The sequence below is a fragment of the Sinocyclocheilus grahami genome, unplaced genomic scaffold, assembly GCF_001515645.1.
Source record: "Sinocyclocheilus grahami isolate Dianchi unplaced genomic scaffold, SAMN03320097.WGS_v1.1 scaffold344.1, whole genome shotgun sequence".
NCBI classification, from domain to species: domain Eukaryota; kingdom Metazoa; phylum Chordata; class Actinopteri; order Cypriniformes; family Cyprinidae; genus Sinocyclocheilus; species Sinocyclocheilus grahami.
This window is the reverse complement of record NW_015505523.1, coordinates 2,828,674-2,849,724: the sequence shown is the minus strand read 5'-3', so window position 1 is coordinate 2,849,724 and position 21,051 is coordinate 2,828,674. Positions and strand designations below refer to the sequence as shown.

The following is a 21,051-nucleotide window of genomic DNA, read 5'->3' as shown; positions in this document are numbered from 1 at the left end:
ATGTTCACTCTGTATCACAGGTATACACCCCATGGACAACTCTATGTCCTCGTCCACTGTGCTCCCCAGCTTTACCACAAGCATATCTGCCAGCCCTGTGTTCCTACCAGGTCCTGTTCCTGTGGGCACACCTTCCTTCAGTCGCCAGCACTTCTCTCCCCATCCCTGGAGTGCCTCCACCTCTTGTAAGCCTTTATGCTGCAGATGCACCATGGAACACATTGCTTTTTTTATAAGACCATATTGCTTGTGTTCTTTCTGACGGTCTCTTCATTTCTTTTTGTTTTTAGGTGAGTCTCCAGTGCCCTCCGTGTCTTCCGGGGCATCCTCACCTCTTTGCACGTCTACAGTGACTCCCGCTCTGATCCAGGCAAAACCTAGTAGCTCCAACCAGCAGGACCGTAAAGTGCCCCCTCCAATTGGAACAGAGCGCCTGGCCCGTATCCGGCAAACTGGCACCGTCAACCACACCATGCTGCCCACCAGCTATACCCCACCAGTTGGACAGGGTGGCATCTGGTCTTTTGGAGTGGGCAGTGCCTCCGGTGAGTCTGTGATGTAGTCAGCATTTACGAATTGTTCTAAATATTGTGAAATAAACATATTTGCATATGCAGTGACGGTTGCTGTTCATTGCATTACATGTGAAGAGTTGGGTTTTGAAACGAATCAGGGATGTGATTTTTCTGTATAAATACGGATTTCCGTATTTTCCGACCTCTGAGGGACAACCCATGTGATTCTTAAGTAGGCATGGGCCAATTACCGGTTTCAAGGTATACCGCGGTATGAAAATTTCCCGGTTTCAAAACCGCTAATATATTTTACGTTATACCGTTCCTGCGGTATGTGCTGTTTTTCATGTCTCCTCAAAGACTGAAAGTGTAGGACTCCCTCAGGTTGAGTGCAGTGTAGAGAGTAACACACCATCTCCTCCTCCTGTTGGTGCGAGTGAGCGGTCAGTCACGTGTGTGTGTGTGATGGCCGGAGGAGCTTCCTCTGGAACTTACACGATCGGCAACCGGCCGTTTATTGTTTTATTGCAGCCGATCTCTGTTCTGGACTTGCACAAACTGCGTTGCAATGCATATCATTTTCCAAATGTCATTTATGTGAAAATATGAAGTCCGTAAACGCCCGTTAACAGAGGCCAGAGACTCTGAAGACGGACGCACAGAGAAAAATACTGTAGCAGGCAGATCACTCACTGTTCATGATGCACGAACTATTGGAAGAAAATCCTCAATATTGATTTGGGGGTTTATATAAATATGTTTCTGAGGGGAACTGACTGTTTAGATTGTATTTTCTTTTCATCTCGTATAATTCACATTAAAGCAGTGTTTCAGCCAGCTGGGTTTTATGGCAGTGACCAAGGAAACACTGTATCTGGTGTTCTAGAAGCGCCTCCTGCTGTCAGAGAGTGAATCTGCGTCCCATTCAGAGCTTCTGCTGTTTGTTTCGTTCAGGCATGTAGTATAGTTTCACAAAGCTAGTCAGCACGTTCTGTTTTTGCTTCAAATTAGTTTATTATTAAATCAAATTATGTATATGAAATTATATAAATGATATGTATATGAATTATATAACTAAAATTAAATAACTGTAATCACAGATTTAGGTTAAATAAAGATGTCAGTCTTTATTTTTTTAGAGCAGCAGTAGCTCTAGCAGCAAATCAACCATCCACATCAAAAGCTGCAGGACAGCCCACATTTCAGAAACAAATCAAAGAAAAAATAAACAAATACTACTGTTCCAAATATTCTGTGTGTTGCACAAAATATATTGTTCAGGTTTTTTTTTTTTTTTTTAACCCAGACATTTGAAATTAACACATTTTAGAGCTGTAACAACAATAACGTGAAACCGTGATATTTTTGCTTAAGGTTATACCATCAAAATCTCATACCGGCCCATGCCTATTCTTAAGCTATTACCTAAATAAACTGTGAAAAGATTTTCTAAAACATCATGGACGGATTGGTCCAGAGAGTGCTGCACGAGCTCGCAGTGCCATCTGCAGCACAGTTCAAAGCGTTCAAATGATTCTAATCACCAAATGCGAGTAGAATCAGCACTGAAACCCGTTACTCAACCCGGTGACTTTTTATGAATGGCAGTGAGAATTTGAGATTGCTAGTGTCTTCATAAAATTCGCAATGGTTGTGATGTAATTATATAATAGGCTGTAGTTGCTTTAATTGGCATTTGGGAACGTAACATTCGTCAATAGAAACTTTTATAAAAGTTGTTTACAAAGACAAGTTTCAGTGTCACATAATCCTTCAGAAATCATTCTAATATGCTGATTTGCTGCTCAAGAAACATTTCTGATTATTATCAATGTTAAAAACCGTTTTGCTGCGTAATATTTTTGTGGAAACAATGATACCACTCAAACATTTGTATAAGATTTAAAAAAGAGGGAGAAATTAATTATTTTATTCATGCATGAAAGTGATAAAAAAAGTGAGTGAAGACATTTAAAATTATTTCTATTTAACAAATTAACATATTTGATAAATGCAAATAAATGCTGTTCATTAAACTATATATTTATCAAACAATCCTGAAGAATACAGTGTATACCAATTTCCACAAAATATGAAGCAGCAAAATTGTTTTCAACATTGATGATAATCAGAAATGTTTCTTGAGTCAAATAAATTGTAATGATTTTTAAAAGATCATGTGACACTGAAAACTGGAGTAATGATGAAGAAAATTCTGCTTTGCATCAGAGGAATAACATTACATTTTATAATATATTAAAATGAAACACTTTTTTTTATTTGTAATATTTCACAATATTGCTGTTTTTTTTCTTTTTTCCCCCTTTATTTTGATCAAATAATTCAGCCTTGATGAGCAGAAGATATTTATTTCAAAATCATTATTTATTGTAATGTTTCCAAACTTTTGACAGGTACTTTAATAATAATAATAACAATTCTATATACTTGACTATAATATATTATAGTACTTTATTATAATATATTATATTATATTGTTATCATTTCCCCTTTATTTTGATCAAATAATTCAGCCTTGATGAGCAGAAGATATTTATTTCAAAATCATTATTTATTGTAATGTTTCCAAACTTTTGACAGGTACTTTAATAATAATAATAACAATACTTTTACAATACAATACTTCTATATACTTGACTATAATATATTATAGTACTTTATTATAATATATTATATTATATTGTTATCATGATTATTAAATGCTGCTTTTTATTTTTTACAGAACAATAGTATGTATTATTACAATATAAGATATAGCTTTTAATGTGCTAAAATATATATTTTTAATAAGTGCTGGGGGCGTGGCTTGTGGGCGTGGTCAGATTTTCCTTCTTTTTTGTCTCTAGCTGATCACATGCCTGAAACATGCTATTTATTTCCCAGTGGTTTACCTTCGACGGACATAACTGACTTTTTTGTAACTCAAGTGTTTTTAATAAACTTGAAAGTTTAAGCGCAATAAGACATGAAAGAGAACTTAGTTTAGTACTCACATGCTGTGTGACAGCCGTTTTCTGTTTTATTATATTATATTGTTATCATGATTATTAAATATTGCTTTGTTTTTTACAGGACAGTAGTATGTATTACAAATATAAGATATACTGTATCTTTTAATGTGCTAATATATATTTTTAATAAGTTCTGGGGGCGTGATTTGGGGTGTGGTCAGATTTTCCTTCTTTTTTGTCTCTAGCTGATCACATGCCTGATGAATAATACATATCTGTCTCTGTTCTTCACAGAAACAATGTCAGGCTGGTCTCAGCCCCTGATGGGAGGGCCAGTGATGCACCAGCAGATGCAGGAGCCTTCAGCCTTCTCTCAGCACCAGGCTATGGAACGAGATGATACTGGGATTGTTGCGCCTTCTAACACTTTCCACCAACCTCTGCCCACCAACTTCATGGATTTTCCAAAGGTACGTACTGTACAGTGACTCTTCAAAAATATAATTTCTATTGTTATATATTTTTTATTATTTGCAGAAACGTATTGGTTGTTTTATTAGTTAAATGGAGAATTTTAATTTGTAGATCTACTCACAAATGTTTGGTTTTATGGACCGTGTAGGGGCTGCCAATGTCAATGTACGGTGGCGCAATGATCCCCCCTCACCCGCAGATGGTGGAGGGTCCTGGAGGCCCTGTATACAATGGTCTTCACACTTCTGACCCTGCCTGGAATCCCATCCTAAAGGCTTTCCAAAGGTACGTACTGTACAGTGACTCTTCAAAAATATAATTTCTATTGTTATATATTTTTTATTATTTGCATAAACGTATTGGTTGTTTTATTAGTTAAATGGAGAATTTTAATTTGTAGATCTACTCACAAATGTTTGGTTTTATGGACTGTGTAGGGGCTGCCAATGTCAATGTACGGTGGCGCAATGATCCCCCCTCACCCGCAGATGGTGGAGGGTCCTGGAGGCCCTGTATACAATGGTCTTCACACTTCTGACCCTGCCTGGAATCCCATCCTAAAGGTTGTTCCCAACACTGCTGAGAATTCAGACCCACAGCAGGTGATTTTCTCTTAGTCGACCCCAGCTGAAAGTGTTTGTTTGTAAATTACAGCTCCTTTTGCTATCTAACTCTTTGAATTCTTGTTGTTGCAGGTATGGCCCGGCACTTGGGCTCCACATGTGGGAAATGTGCATCTGAATCATGTCAACTAAACAGTTCGAGAGGCCTAGGAGCAGTAACAAGAAACACAAGATAATTACCTAATTACTGAGACGTGGTATTAACCTAGATGTGTCCCCCCAAAAATGTTAAACAAGTTAAATTTGAGAGATGGACACCCTCGATGTGCCTAACTAAAATGAAAGAATCTAGTGTGGGATTTAACGAGTTTACCACTGTCTATGAACAAATTGATTGCCTGTTCAACAGGATACATTCTGAGTAGTATAGCCATTTTGACATTTAAGCCCCACGTAAAAGTGTTCTTGGTCGGCAGGGCTCAGTAGGACAGTGCGCTATTTATACTTGGCCAAGACCTAGATGATTGCGTAAAGAATGAAATCAGACCTTTTAGAGTGGTAAATACCTGTATAATTGTTTACATACTGAAAAAGGGTTAAAAATGAGAGTAAATTTCATGTCGTATAGTGGCTCTACTTTATGTAGCCTGTATTAATGTGAAATATTTACCTTAATATTCAATAAAAAGTTGGAAATGTATCCGGTGTGTTGTTTTGATTTGTTTTTACATGGGCAACTATTCACAATCCAAGTTGTCTATTCATGGACAACTGTATAAAATAAAGCACTACAAACTAGACGAAAATTATGTAACTAATATTGTGGAACTTTTCACATTTTTTTGAAAATCTGGTGACCTGCCAGGAATTTAAATTGACGTCTTAGTTAGGACATGGGCAGCACATCTTGTAAGACAACAAAAAAAAGACTGTTGGGACGTAGAACTAGTCCTGCATTAAATGACAAGATACTGTAAATATGGGGAGGCATATTTATACTGGATTGGTCATCCTGAGCGGTAGATTGGGGTTTGTATTGTTATATCTTATATTATTATATTATAGTATAAGATATATTTGCATTGCGTTAGCAGCGCAAAGGGTCGTGGGTTCAATTCCCACGGAACACACATACTGGTCAAAAGTTTGGATAAAAGCGTCTGCTAAATGCATACATTATTATTTGTATATATCTTATCGTAGGGTTCATATCATGTGGCCAACTGAATCACTCCGAAAACCTCGTGCTTTTCGGAGAGTTTACATTCCATGAAATGGCTCAAAACACTGGCTCTCATAGAGGGCCTCAGCGCTGCGCGTCAGTGATGGAATCGTCTTTCCGATTGGCCAGAGGTCAAGGTTTGCAGCACGTGACAAATCTCCTCCCTCGAGCTTTCCACCATGTGGAGCGCAGAGACGCGCAGCGCTGCAGCAGATCGGCCAAACCCTTAGCGTGTGTTCGTTCAAGTCCCGAGCTTAGATTTAGCTTCATCATGTCAAGCAGCTGCGAAGCTTCGACGACCTGCCCGATCCCAAGCCGCTCCAGCTGGCCTCCGCTCCCTGACAGCTACAGTCAAACTCCTGGAGGAACTCTGTTTTCAACAACTCCCGGGGGTGAGACGACCTAGTGTATTTACTTTTAATCGCAGAATGTATTTCATAACTAGTGATGTTTTTTGCATGCGAGTTTTTATGTTTAGTGAGTTGATCGTTTGCACCGCGCAATCATATAAAGCCAGAGGCAATAAGATGTTTACAAGCGGCCGGTTGCCTTTTAAACAATTCTGTGATTGACTCTTTCCATTGGCAGTTGGGTTTAAAGGGATGTTTGTTTTCAGCAAGGACATGTAGCACAAATCATATTGAATTAAAAGAAAGTCCTATCGAAAAACTCATTTCTTATACTTATTTCAATTCACGTTTTTAGATATTCTTAATTGAGTCAGACCTCAGTCAGTCCAGTCACACTGGGTCCTTATGCAGTAATGGGTGAAGTTGCTACATTTTGGGGTTACTACAGGACATCTAAACAGGGGCACCTTGAGTGATTTTGCCTCATGCATTTAGAAAGCACCCCAGTCAGCTCTTCACCCTGTTTCCAGTACTCCAACATGAGCTAAACTACACTACAGGCTTTCACTTGGGTGACACAACATGTTTTTCTGAGTTCTTACATAGAGCAGAACTCCGCAGGAAGAAAGTCCCTTGAAGCAAAAATGCTATGAACTTGTGCCAACTTTTTGTGAGGCTGAACCTCTTAAACTAATATTGATATTTTCCCTGCAGGATCTCGGATCATCTATGATCGAAAGTTTCTCTTGGAATGTCGAAACTCGCCGATCACACGCACCCCACCCTGCTGCCTTCCTCACATACCAGGGGTCACCAGACCCTTGCTGCAGCCAGGAGAGCACGAGGATGACGGCAAAGATCTCGCTGGTAAGTGACTCCTCATATCATTCTTTCTTACACTTGCTTTAAGATGCATGTTCTGTCTTAATCCCACACGTCCCCTAATGTATACAGTTTTCAATTTCCAAATCAACAGCTTCAAACAAAACCTGAGGAACAGGTTTAAGCTTGTTCATAATTGATTTTGTCCTTTCTCTCTGCTGCGAGTTGACAAATACACTTGCGTGGCACGTTACGTTTGTCTACTGAAAAACAGTATGTGACCGAGAAAGTCTCATGTGAATTCATATACTGTGTAGTACATGTCAATGACAAATAAAAGTGGCCATGATAAGAAAATGTATATTTTTTTTAATCTGTTTTTAGAAATGTACTCTGTATTCATGCTGGCTTCATTTGGTTTAAAAAAAAAAAAAAGATTACATTTATTTTTTTAATGACTTTCAGAATGTCAGATGCTGTAACCAAGTAATAAAATTTTTCCTTACACCATGCATACATTGTACATTTTATTTTTATTGTAATATTTAATAAATTATTAGTTTTTTTCATTATTTTTCAATGCAAGTAGTTTGAGATTTTATTTTTTTGTATTTATTATTATTATTTATTATATTTATTTTATTTTTATACAAATATCACGAGTTAATAATTTACATGGTCGTCTCTATAATAACACATCCTGTTTTGTTTTTTGTTCCTCTGCATGTTGGTTGCACCACATGACTTTTTTTTTATTATTATTATTATTATTATGCCAAACTACTCAAATGTAATTATTTTAATTATTAAATAAAAATAATTATTTTTCTTCATTGTGATATCAGGACATTTGTAAGACCATGATGTTTAAACTATAAGCCCCCTGAAAAATATCTAAAAACGTTAATTCAGAAGTTAAAAACATAGAGGTGTATTAAAGTCACTTTTGATTTAATAAATTAAAACATCCAGACAAAAAAAAAAAACCAAATGCAAGTATTAAAATACAATTAAATTAAAAGTGGAGTAAAAACTCAAAGAATTTATTCTGCTAGTTATACTGATTAAAAAAAAAAAAAAAAGTTAACTGAAAAAATATGGCCTAGGCTGCCGCCTCTCTGTATTATTATAATTTTTTTTTCTTCATTCTAAGCTCAAGGTCGCATTTTGGTGTGACTGAAGTTATTTCATGAGAAAAGCAAACAAAAATGCATGTGACTTGCTCAATGTTTGGCAAGTCCAATATCTATATCAGGGGAATATCCACAGGGTGTACCGTGCAAAGGAGTGATGCTGTTCAAAGGATTTCTTTAGAAAGAGATCACAGTGACACTTTAAACCCTCTAACCCTTCTGTCTCTCGTTCCTCTTCTCCTCAGTTGATGACAACCAGTTTGTGATGGATATGTGATGGATGTCTCCAGCTCATGTGGAAAATGGACTGTCTCAGCCTGTTCTACCAGCGCTCGTGATCTGAGGGATGATCACACCGGCTGTGGATTCCTTCATTTATGCCTCCATGCTTTATTTTTACTTTATCTAAATAATGAAATGCTCAGAGCAAGTGTTTCTGTTGTGGGGTGGAGCGTTTTGAGTTTGCTGGATGTTATGGTGAAAATGCAGCTTCTGCTGCTGTTTAATTCAGTGCCTTCATTACATTTTTTAATTTTATTTTTTACAACCATTCTGAAGGTGACTTTATGAAATCTACATTTTTACTGTCTGAGGATAGTTCAAATGCAGTTATTTAATTTTTGTAATGGAACTATGATCCTGTGAAGGGCATTTAAGTCATATATTCCATAAATAAACAGTTTGGATGATGATTTTTGTACTGTTTGCTGTTCATTCTCTGAATGTAATATGACATTTTGGAATAAAACTAAAACAAATTGGTTTAAATCTTTGACTCGTCTCTTCAAGTATTTAAAATATTAAATCTCATGAACACTGTAAAAGTTTAAGTCGTTAAACAAGGTTACTGGAGTATGTTTTATAAGAAATTACAATTAGTTTTTCTACTTCAAAATAGTTTAATTCAGGATTAAATGTGTTACTAATTTAGAAATTTACTAGCCATTTCTGACAAAATTTTTCAACATCGTTATTTTTATGTAGAGTTAATGTATTCAGATTATTTAAAGAAATCGTTTCAATTCCATACAAATAATGTTGATCGGAGAAAACAAAAAGACTGAAAGCTAGAAATTTGGAGCTAATTTTATAAAAACCACTTACATTCATTTAGTTAAAAATTGCATTTGAGCTGTGAAGTTCAAATTTTTATTTCATTTTTATGGTCATTTTAGGCGTAATATAAAATTGGGTATAACTACACCGAAAAGGTTAGCAAGCACTATTTTGTACACTGCGATTTACACTATTTTACACAGTGTTTACATTTAAAATTGTTAATGTACATACTGTTTACAACTTGTAGCTGTTCTATTGCAACAAATTGGCTCCATTCACTTCTATTGTAAATGCCTCTCTAACCCATTTTAGAATAAACTGAGAAGGCCACAAATATGATAGCCACAAAAATATATACCATAAATGTTGTCAAAATTATTCCTTTAATCTTAATGATGCTTTCCGTTTGTAGAATGAATATTGTAAATATCACTTCTTTACCCTCCAGCCTAGATCCCAGCGTTCTCATCAGATCAGTGTCAGTGTAAAAACAACAACAGAGCGTGTCCTGTCTGATGTCACATTGTGCAAATTACAAAACACTGCTCCTGAGAACCAGAACACTGTAGTCATGTAAGAAAGACTTTCATTAAAACTCACTGGAACATGATCGGTGAACCGGACACCTTCATGTCACTGTAATGTAGACCGGTCATCTGTAATATCAGGAGTGTTTTTGTTTGCGGTTAGGATAGCAGTTTTGCATTCAACCTAGTTTTGGATATAGCAATATATTTTTAAAATGACATGATGCAGAATAATGCATGATCCCATGCATGAAGTATCTTTAGCTGTAATGAGGATGAGAAGAAGGGGAGACATGCCAACCGCTCCAAATGTTACCAATATCTATTTTCTGCATTAAAGTCTATAGTTTGGTTTAATGTAATTTCAGTCTTTCCACCCTTAATACAGACAGTCTGAAGTATGCACATGATAAGAGAGGGAGGCCATGTTCCTAGAAAGCCACTTTGTTGATACTGAGAAATAATAAAGTGCTGCCAGGTCAATGCACATTGCACATCTATTCTGTCCCTGAACGATGACCAGGCCAGTCTGTCTGAAAGCAGTTTGTTTCTCATGAACTAAACATGTGCCATTACAAAATGTGTCTGGAAATTATACTGTTGATGATTGTTTTTGTTAAGTAGATCACTGACATATGAGTCCATGACTAAATAAATATTTTTAAATTATAGTTTTAAAATAAGCCAATTACACATACAATATTTTCAACAAATGTGTACATTTAATAATGCTAAAAGGGTCATTTGTTGTTTCTATCAGGTAAAAATGTAACATTTTCATTGCATTTTGAATGCATGTGAGTGTACGAGTCTTAATATTTAATTGTTTTTTAGGAAGCTGTGACATTTTACAACCTAAACTAACCGAACTCAAATGATCTGGTATTTTGAGAAACTATTTACCTTGACACAAAGTCATGAGGGCCTGCAGATTTCTTTATTTTTGATTTGACAAAAGTTTTACAAATATCAGTAAGCGGTGGAGCAGTTCTGTTCAAATATGTTTGTCTAAGAAAAACTAATAAATAAATGCCACAATCTTACATTAATTCATATGCATAATATATACTCCCTTGACATTTTTGAGTTAAGAACCAGATTATTGTCATTGATAATTCTTGCTTTTGAAAGCGGGCATGGCTCAGTGCCAGTCTGGGTGAACTCAGGTGCTGTCTTACAGAGGCAGTAATACTGAGAGCTAGAGAGTTTTGTTTGGTACACAAAACCACCTGTTGTTTTAACACTCTCTTTATCACATTCCTCACGTCCTCAACCTTGAGACTCAGTCCTGGACCTTCTTTGTGACTTGGTCTAACCGACATCACGTAATGTTTACACAAGCTGGTGCCAGCTTCATTTTCTCTCATCTTTAAAAAAAAAAAAAAGAAGCTATTTTACAGCAATTTGCCTCAGATTGACAGATACTGAGTTTGATTGTCAATTCATGACTGTTTAACTAGTTTTGAATTTACATGTTCAGATGTTTTTAGCTAAATTGAATGTATCCGTCTCCTAATGTGAGTGACTGTGTATATAATGTAAAGCCTTGTTTATTGAAACAAATTGTAATGTAGCTACTCATGTTTCAGTCATGTATTGTTATACGTTAATGTGTGAAAAGGGGATTACATTGAATCCCCACCACAATTCTACTGAGCATAAAGATCACATTTCATTCCCTCACCAATGAACAAACCCAGATGTTTATATTAAGATGATCTTGTTTTATAATACATAATATACACGTTGTATAAACATAATGTAAGATCTCCAGCATTCCCCGACCCTACAGAGGACAAGCAGTTTGAAGAATGGATGGATTTATAATGTCAGGTTAAAGGCTACACGTGCTACGGGAATGTAAGTATTCTCCATAAACATAGATAACTTAGAACACAGCGAAAATTTTGACAAAACATGTCCAATTATTATTTGAATATTTAATAGTAATTATAAATAGCCTCACAGGACTACATGTAATCCGTCACTAAAAGTTTTATAGTCATAAATGAACAAGCTAAGTTACAGTTAGCATGTATGGCAGCGAGTGTTATTCCTGTTCTGTAGTGCTATCTAGAGGCAAAATGAGGCGCTGTTTCAGGAGTTCTGAATCCTCTATTTTTCGGATGAAATCTGATAAAAACTAATAATAATAAATAGGTTGTCTATATCCATTTGTTTTGTAGACGCATTATACCAATAATTTATAGTCGGTGCTGATATGTCGTGTAAAAATCAACTGCAACGCGATTCAAAGGAATGTAATGTTAGAAATAACCATTTATTTCCTTTTCACGCATTCGTGTTTCTAATCCTTGTCGTGTAAATTATAACCACAACACTAGTTTCCGACGAGGATGGGATTCGAACCCACGCGTGCAGAGCACAATACCGCTAATGCTTTGCTTTTGAATGATCGTCTGGCCCCACTGGATCAAATACATTAGTACGTTTTTATTTAATTCTCGTACAAACAAACAACACTATAAAACAAATGACACGTCAGTTACTGGTTCAAGTCTCTTCTGTTGATCTCAGTCATTCCCTTCACTCTCTGCTGTGTGTGATTGTAGTTAAAGGCACCGTTCAAGGCGTGGACTCTCCTTGCCTCTCCTGTTCAATAGCTGCAGAAAGAATTTCACAAGAATACAGGCTTTAAGGAGTGTTTTAGTATTCTGCAGAGCAACAGAAAAAATTACTTGTAATAAAAATAACTTGAGTATCATTAAAAAAATGTATTACGTAAAACAGTATGCTATAGGCTATTTCAAGTTTTTTAGCCTTATATTTTTATAGATTAGCCTACATTCCAAATCAAATTATGGGGAAAAAATTTATAATTCTGGATAATCACACACCCTAAGTGACACATTTACCGCAACTGAATAACTGTCATTTATATATTTTTAATTGAGAAATAACCAATACATTCAAAATAAAAACAAAATATTGATCATAACATAATCACACATCCTTAACCATTGTTTTAGGATCAGATACTCGCTTTCTTTGGTTGGCAAGGGATTCTTTTCTTGGGTCTCTGTCTTCCTGAGTTTAGTTATATCAAAGGATGTGATTTCCGTCATGTTGGGTTTGTCAGCCATGTTTTTGCACTATATAGACCAAACAAAATGCAAGTTTAATATATGTAATTTTACTTAGGCCTACACAAATAAATTCATATTTGTTCAAGCTCAAACAGAACAAAAGTGAACCAATGGAGTTTAGTGAGGGCATCATGTGACCGTCCCACACATTTCTTTTTTGCTTAAATTGTGCATCACTAAAATAATTCATTCTAACCATGAAAAATTGCCAAGCTGCTGCTCATATTTAAGACACATTCCTTAAAATCATATCCAACCTGCCAAGTCTGATGACTGTTGGTCATCCTTTCTTTCTAGGAATGTCTCGCCTCTGTCTTTGTTCTGTGCCCTGCTTCTCTAAAGTCATTTCTCTGCATTTCACTTCAAATCTAGACATTTTAGATTATATCTCTGAAAATAAGTAGAAAGAAAACAAAGCCACTTCTAAAAGCATCCAGAATATTGGAGTGTAAAGTCTTACCGTGAAGCAGTGGATGGACACGAGAGCTGAATGAGAAAGTATCAGTCTGTCTGTGTGGGTGGATGAAGCAGCAGGTTCTGCCTTGTGTGCGTGTGTGTGTGTGTGTGTGTGTGTGTGTGTGTGTGTGTGTGCTGATGAGGAGGGGGCTACACCGCCTGTCCCCAGGGTTATGTGATTGGCCACACACCCCATTGTCTTTCTTTTTTCCTCACATTACATGAAATATTCATGGTCTTCGAATTAAGGGAGGGGCAGGTTTGAGTGTAAATCTGCTGACCTTGCATGGCAGAGGAGTGTACCCGATTTTATTCAGTTTGGGAAACGAGACCCAATTATGTGAAAGATTCAGGGAGCAGAATGAGATTCAACCTGAAAAAAGAAGAAATGTAAAATTGTGAAATATTATTTTCATTTCAAATAACTGTTTTCTGTTTTAATATAATTAAAAATGTAATTTATTCCTGTGATTGCAAAGCTGAATAGCCATTACTCCAGTCTTCAGAAGTCCTTCTAAAATGCTGATTTGGTGCTCAAGAAACATTTCTTATCAATTATTATCGATATGGTAAACATTTGTGCTGCTTAATATTTTTCTTATTTTTATATTTGTGGAAATATATATGTACACACACATAAATACAAACTCACATTGGCCTACAATAAATACACATATGCCTCGTTTCCTTATTTGGTAGGTAGCCTATTTATATAATGTGCTCTGTATAATCATCTTTTGAGACAAAAGATTTCTCAACTTGCATGACTCTCTGCATGTGGGCAAACATAAGCTTTAGTGTGTACATACATGAACCAACTGTTTGAGACCACAGAGTGGTGTGTTTCCCCCGGCTCAGCTGCTGTGTCCCATACACACAGAGTCATCCAACACCAGGCACATGGTGCTTCAGAGCAGCTGTGTCCGAGCTGATTCATATGGGGAGGAAGTGACCAGAGATCTATAAGCACCACACAGCTGTCCACCTCTAAGCCAAGAGACAGACCTTTGACCTTCAGAAGGAATAGAGAAAACAAATCTCTTTCATCCTCTTTGTCTGCATTTATCTGCATTTCAAAATGATAATATTTCCAGCATTATATATATTTATATTAAATTGACCAAAAAGGACAGTAAAACATTCATAATGTTACAAAATATTTATATTTTCAATAAATTCTCTTCTTTTGAAGTTCCACAAAATAATATTCATTTTGTTTCCACAAAATATTAAGCAGCAAAAACCGTTTTGACTATGATAATAATAAGAACCATTATGAATAACAGCACCAATATTAATTTAGCATCAAATCAAGCATGTTAGAATGATTTCTGAAGGATCATGTGACACTCAAGACTGGAGTAATGATGCTGAAAATTCAGTTTTGCATCACAGCAATAAATTAATTTTTTTAAATACATTCAAATAGAAAAAAGTTATTTCAGATTGTAATAATATTTCACAATATTATTGTTTTACTGTATTTTTGATCAAATAAATGGAGACGTGGTGAGCATAAGAGACTTTGTTCAGCAACATTACAAAAACATATATTTTTATTTTAACAGGAAGAACTTTTTGAACTTTTGACTGGTAGTGTACATAATTTAGAGTTTATACATGTATTTATTATATAACTGTTCGATTTATAGTTCTAGAATGGTTCTCTCTATATTCTAGATTGGAGTACAAAAAATAAATTTTTCTATTCTCACCACTAGATGGACCCAGATAAACACAAATGGAAGGTTCTCTAAACCAGTGGTTCCCAACCCTGGTCCTGGAGGCACTCCAACACTGCACGTTTTAATTTTTCTATTCTCACCACTAGATGGACCCAGATAAACACAAATGGAAGGTTCTCTAAACCAGTGGTTCCCAACCCTGGTCCTGGAGGCACCCCAACACTGCACGTTTTGCATGTCTCCTTTCTCTGACACACCAGTTTCAGGTCTTGGAGTCTCTACTAATGAGCTGATGAATCAGGTGTGTTTGATTAAGGAGACATGCAAAACATGCAGTGTTGGGGTGCCTCCAGGACCAGGGTTGGGAACCACTGCTCTAAACAATGCACAAGCGCCACAGCACATTTTCCAGAAAGAATGCATTAAAACATGTGGACAGGATTTACGCTAAAGTCTTTTTCATTGTAAGTTAAATCTTTGTAGATACCATTGCCCTTTATGATTCAAAGCCCTTTCAGCTTCTAATATTGAAAGGTTAAATCTGAGAAAACGGTCTAGTTTAGTTGAGCCATTGTGTGTGCGTGTTGGGGGAGTATTATTTGTTTGTTGTTACTCAGCGTGTGCATCATTTGTACTGAGATCCTCTTCACCATTCCCATATCAAGGGTATCATTTACTGTTCATGAAACAGAACCAATAAGCTCAACATGCCTTTGGTCTTCCATTTTCCAGAAAGAATGCATTCAAACATGTGGACAGGATTTACGCTAAAGTCTTTTTCATTGTAAGTTAAATCTTTGTAGATACCATTGCCCTTTATGATTCAAAGCCCTTTCAGCTTCTGATATTGAAAGGCTAAATCTGAGAAAACGGTCTAGTTTAGTTGAGCCATTGTGTGTGCGTGTTGGGGGAGTATTATTTGTTTGTTGTTACTCAGCGTGTGCATCATTTGTACTGAGATCCTCTTCACCATTCCCATATCAAGGGTATCATTTACTGTTCATGAAACAGAACCAATAAGCTCAACATGCCTTTGGTCTTCAAATGACAGGTGTGGGTGAAGCCCTTGGGAGCCATCTATGTGAAAACAGCCAGCCAGTAGAGGGAGACGAGATGGAGGAGTGATTAAGGTGATGGACTCTAATCTACGGAGCACTGAATATAATTGTTTAGCTTTATTCACTGAAAATCTTAAACTTGCACATTCACATTGACACAAATCACTCCTCATTTATCATCCTGAACATGCTTCTCACGTGCAAGCAAAAATCCCCGCAATATAAATCTGCTTTGTGGACAGCTGGTCCAATGGCAAACTACTGAATAGACTTGGACTTTTAGGGACAATTAACAAGTTGAATGGAGAAGAGACTGTCTATTCATAACCTTTGAATAACCCCACGAAGCCCTGGGGCTGTGTTAAGAGATTTGTCCTCACATTTGCAGAAAAATCACCCCCTTTCCTCTCATCCTTCCTCTCGCTCTCCTTCGAGCAGACTGCGCTCGACGTGCCGCAGCTGTGCTCAACAGAGCAAAGCAATGTTCACCCTTTTTAAAGTCCACTTCCCACATGAACCTGCCTCCACTCCTACACCTCTTCATCCTTAAAACATCAAACATCTTCATTGAGAGGGTCGTCTGCAGCGCGCCTTATAAGGTGATTTATACCCCTTAAACTCGAAGAGCAACAACTTCGTACACGTAAGTCCACAAATCACCTTTCATTGCCTGCGGCAGACTATAAAAGAAGTGGCATGTGAAATAAGGCTTAATATAACTAACATAGAAACCACCTGTACCTGCTAAAGGTTGGAGCAGCTGCAGAAAATATGCTCCACACCATAATGTTATGAAGCTACTAGAATACTTTCTGTGTGCAAAGAAAACACATGCGTGTGGTGTGTTTACAAGTAGAGGAATGCACACGCATGCATCGTGGTACTGTCGTGAATGGAAATCGTTGAATAAAGTCATTATTTTTGTTTTCTTTGTGCACAAAAAGTATTCTTGTAGCTTCATATAACATTACGGTTGAACCACTGTTGTCACATGGACTAGGCCTATTTTATGTCCTCACTCCCTTTCTAGGCTTTGAACGTGTCAGTTGCATTGCTGTCTATGCAGGGTCAGAAAGCTCTCGGATTTCATCAGAAATATCTTAATTTGTGTTCCGTAGATGTAATAAAAGAACCATAGGAATATATAAAAGATTAAAGTCAGGATGAAACAAACCAACAACTGACATCAATAAAGAGTGTTTAATAGAAATAAACTTTCACAAACAAATCAGTGAAGCCCGCATTAACCGCCAACTCTCTGCCGCAAATATTTCAATTGCTTATTTCAGCTAAACCTATAAAAAGAACAGAATAGGTTTTCATGCTGGAAGGATTGGGTTCCGGCACAATCACTCTGAAACAATTTCATCACAGTAAGTGTCGCATGGACATCCAAATAACTCTATTTATTTGTGCAACTGTTGTCTTAAAGGAGTATTCCAAGTTCAATACAATAAGATATTTTGGTAACCAACTGTTTATTGGTTTCCATTGTATGGACAAAATAACAAAAACACACACTATAAAAATATCTTCTTTTGCAAAAGAAAGTCAGTCATACAGGTTTGGAACAACATAAGGGTTAGTAAATTATGACAGAATTTATATTTTTGGGTGCACTATCCCTTTAAATCAACCAGCCTCACTTGTGGCATAATGTTAATTAATACAAAATTAATTTCAGCTTGAATCTCAAAAAGCAAAAATCTGGGTTACTTTGAGGAATTTAACAGATTGGCCCCATTAACAATGAAAGTTAATCGGACCAATCGGTGAACGGTAAAATACGCACTGTTTCAACAGTACAGCATGATGTAAACAATATGCATTAATTTTAATGTGAAAAAAACAAACACTTTTCACTATGATAACACATTAAAACGTCAGTCGTAAGCGCCCTAGATTTTTTTTTTAAGAAAACAAAGGATGAAAGTATTCAAAAGTATTTTGTATGGTAATCACATTATGCCACAAATGTCTTAACTCGCACTGAACCTGGAATGTTCCGTTAACTCCTGTTCTAGACTATTTTGTACTTGTCAGTCAGCGTTAAAACTCTCCTGATCTTATACTGCCGAAACAGACCATCAGAAACAGCCAACAGGTGTGAATCACAAAGCGTTCCGCTGCTTAAATTAATCTAGGGCAGCACTGACGTGCGAGTCAGTCTGCGCCAAAAAGCTTCGTTTAAATCTCAAAAGAGCCAATAGAACATCCATCCTTGGAAACCGTGGAGAGCTTTCATAAGAGCCAGTTGTCATGGCAACTGTGTACTAATGGAAGTCATGACAAAGGGATTGCACATGCCGCCCAGGTCTGACAGAGTCACAGGCAAGCGGCTATGACAAAAGCCGAGCGGAGATGGTGAGGAGGCTGGTTTTGTGCAAGTCTTGACTGTGTCAAAGGCTGGACATGTTTGTAACAGTATTGAACACGCAGTTGTGTACAGAAGGGGTCTATAGTAAGAGAAAGGAGACAAGCAGTCTGAGTGCATGAGAGACAGATCAGAGCCTCGGCATCACAGGGTGTATAAAGGTGCGGTCGGTTACGTAAACGCGATGTGGATGTGAAGGAGGTTTACATAAGTGCTATTGTGCAAAGCTCCATTACAATACTGCATTGTGCCTGACATATCACACCATGTTCCCCCTGCTTATGAGATGCATCCTGTCTGTCTCCGTCTTCTGTCAGCTGGAGTAACAGCGGTGATTAGCCTGCAGTAACTCAGATGTCTCTTTCCCAACTGTGCCTGAAGAGTAAGGCTGAGGGGAAACGGTCTACATTTGGAAACGACTCGTGACTGGCTCAAAGGAGAAAAGAACTCCCCTGCAAATCTCTCCAGGGGTTCAATATGGCACTCTGGTCAGTCTGGTTCTTGCTCCCCACGGCAACGTTTTCAACCAGAACATGGGGTTATAGACACATACCTTGGTTAAATAAAGGTTACACATTTTTCCACTGGTAAAATGGTAAAATACTACTCTCAAATCTGAATCTGAAACGGAAGCTCACAAGAAAGTGCTTTATAATCTCTATGCAGTGGTTTTTCTTTGCAAGCATTTTTTCTATGAAAATGCACTTCGGTGACCTGTTACTTATTGATAATAAAAGTAATATATATTAACCATTTTTAATTATCTGTGACCCTATAGGACAGGGGTGTCCAAACCTGTTCCTGGAGGGCCACAGCAGAGTTTACAGTAGCTCCAACCCTAATTATACACACCTGAACCAGCTAATCAAGGTCTTCAGACTCACTCAGTGTGTCCAAAATCGCATACTGTCTGAGTAGATGCTACATTTGAATTTGTACTTACTTTGCAACCGTTAAGAAGTATGTTCTATATAGTTTGAATATGGGTAGTATGAAGGAAATTGGGATGCATTACTAGAGATGGTCTTATTATTGGGAGATAAGAGGGTCTGTAGTGCTTACCATTGGAGAAAGTGTAATGGTCAACTTGGATCATGTGTGCCTTGATTGCCAATCACATTACAGCCTTGAAGTCATTGAATTTCAGTCAGAGTTATGCGACAGTCAGTTGCCATTTACAGATACTACAGAAATCAATGAGAAGTGTTGTAAACTAAATCCTACCTGTCACAAAAAATCTGTAACTTCTGTGACTTCATAATACATATTTTCTTTTCTGTGTAAACTCTAAAAATAGCTCAATCTAAAGCTATTGTTTAAAAGCAAACAAGTTATATTCATTAACTCATAAGCTATTAAATGTTAGTGAAGCCTCTCCTCCACTGACATTCATAAGAAAAAGGCCTCTGGTCTCCTTCTGTCAGACTCTGTTCCTTGTTTTGTGTGTGTTTTGCTCCCCATGTGCCTTCCTTGCCCTTATTTGGTCCTTCCGGTTCCTCTCCGCATTTAGCTCGATTAGTTCCAGGCATTCCTTGTTATTAGTTATCCTCCTCACCTGTCTGCCCCTCGTTATCTGCCCTATTTGAGTTCTAGCCCGTTCTGTTCTCCCTCGTCCGGAATTGTATATGTCTACCCTTGCTACGTGTGTTTCCCTTGTTCCCTGGAAGTTCCTTAAAATCTATATGTTTGAATTCCACTCATCGTCTCCTCGCTCCTTCGTCTCCGTGCTCCTCACAGTAGCGAAACGTGACAGAATTCCGGACCTAAACAGAAAGTAAGCGGCGCCCCTTCTCACCACTTTGTTTCCGTTTTTGAAAGTCTCTTGTTTTCTTGTCCCCCCCCCGCGTGATCATGGAAATCGCCACTCGTTTCTCTGCCTTAGCCCGCAGAGATCTCCCCTTCTTCAAGTACGCTCGCTGCGGCGACAGCATTGGATGATGCCACCATCAATTCTCTGTTCTGGCTCGGGGCCAACTACCATCGCCCATGGATCTCCTAGACACCAAGGGACTATGCTGGAGGGAAGGGATCTACCGGTGTCTGGGGAGTGTCCGGGCCCGAGCCAGAACCAGCCCGCCGGCCGCGGCTCTCTCCAGCCCGCCAACTGCTCCAAAGTCACTCCAGTGTCGGCTTCAGCCCCAGAGCTCACTCCAGTGTCGGCTCCAGCCCCTGAGTTCGCTCCAGTGCCAGCTCCTCGAAAGCGCCTTGCTGTGCCTGTTCCTCCAGAGCACCCTACTGTGCCAGCCCAGAGTGGGCTCCTGTCCCCGAGTTTAGCCCACAGAGGGCTCCTGTCCCCGAGTTTAGCCCAGTGAGGGCTCCAGTCCCCGAGTTTAGCCCAGTGAGGGCTCCAGTCCCCGAGTTTAGCCCAGTGAAGGCTCCAGTCCCCGAGTTTAGTCCAGAGAAGGCTCAAGTTCCCATGTCAAGCCCAGGGAGTGCCACTGTTCCCGAGTAAGGCCTACGGAGGGCTTCTAAAGATGATATTCTCCCCAAGGATTTTTTTGGGAGGGGGTAGTATGGGTCCGTCCGTAGTGGCCGGGCCGAGTGGCGAGGCCAAGGTTACTTCTGAGTTCCCTGCTCCGTCGTGGCCTCCTGAATTGTCTGATCTGCCATGGCCTTCTGAGCTGCCTGCTCCGCCATGGCGCCCCAAGCTCCCTGCTCCGCCATGGCCCCTGAGCTCCCTGTGCCGCCATGGCACCCTGGATTGCCTGATCCACCCTGGAGGTATTCCCCATGT

At 38.2% G+C, this 21,051-nt stretch overlaps 2 protein-coding genes across 5 annotated transcripts in view; both read left to right on the top strand.

The window, feature by feature from the left end:
- The window catches only part of ankhd1 (ankyrin repeat and KH domain containing 1), a 67,013-nt gene extending 62,208 nt beyond the window's left edge, over window positions 1-4,805 (top strand). For 3 of the 4 annotated variants that reach the window (XM_016228849.1, XM_016228848.1, XM_016228847.1), the window contains exons 31-36: window positions 21-185; window positions 291-545; window positions 3,782-3,957; window positions 4,110-4,235; window positions 4,525-4,563; window positions 4,657-4,805. In XM_016228849.1, coding sequence (XP_016084335.1) covers window positions 21-185; window positions 291-545; window positions 3,782-3,957; window positions 4,110-4,235; window positions 4,525-4,563; window positions 4,657-4,716 — 821 coding nt within the window. In that variant the 3' untranslated portion in view covers window positions 4,717-4,805. Of the gene's footprint in view, window positions 1-20; window positions 186-290; window positions 546-3,781; window positions 3,958-4,109; window positions 4,236-4,398; window positions 4,564-4,656 lie in introns of all 4 variants that reach the window. The other variant, XM_016228850.1, reaches the window with a different exon arrangement.
- Window positions 4,806-5,847: 1,042 nt separating this feature from the next.
- On the top strand, window positions 5,848-8,779 carry LOC107548220 (eukaryotic translation initiation factor 4E-binding protein 3-like). Its single transcript, XM_016228846.1, has 3 exons — window positions 5,848-6,138; window positions 6,811-6,963; window positions 8,297-8,779. The coding sequence occupies exons 1-3, from the start codon at window positions 5,850-5,852 to the stop codon at window positions 8,326-8,328; spliced, it is 474 nt and encodes a 157-aa protein (XP_016084332.1). The 5' UTR covers window positions 5,848-5,849; the 3' UTR covers window positions 8,329-8,779.
- The last annotated feature ends 12,272 nt before the right edge of the window (window positions 8,780-21,051 follow it).

What these genes read in the sequence shown, in the direction of transcription:
- LOC107548220 (XM_016228846.1), top strand. Translation starts at nt 5,850, where the DNA reads ATGGAATCGTCTTTCCGATTGGCCAGAGGTCAAGGTTTGCAGCACGTG. An exon ending in GTTTTCAACAACTCCCGGGG is followed by an intron (nt 6,139 to 6,810) that starts GTGAGACGACCT and finishes TTTTCCCTGCAG; the next exon opens with GATCTCGGATCATCTATGAT. An exon ending in TGACGGCAAAGATCTCGCTG is followed by an intron (nt 6,964 to 8,296) that starts GTAAGTGACTCC and finishes TCTTCTCCTCAG; the next exon opens with TTGATGACAACCAGTTTGTG.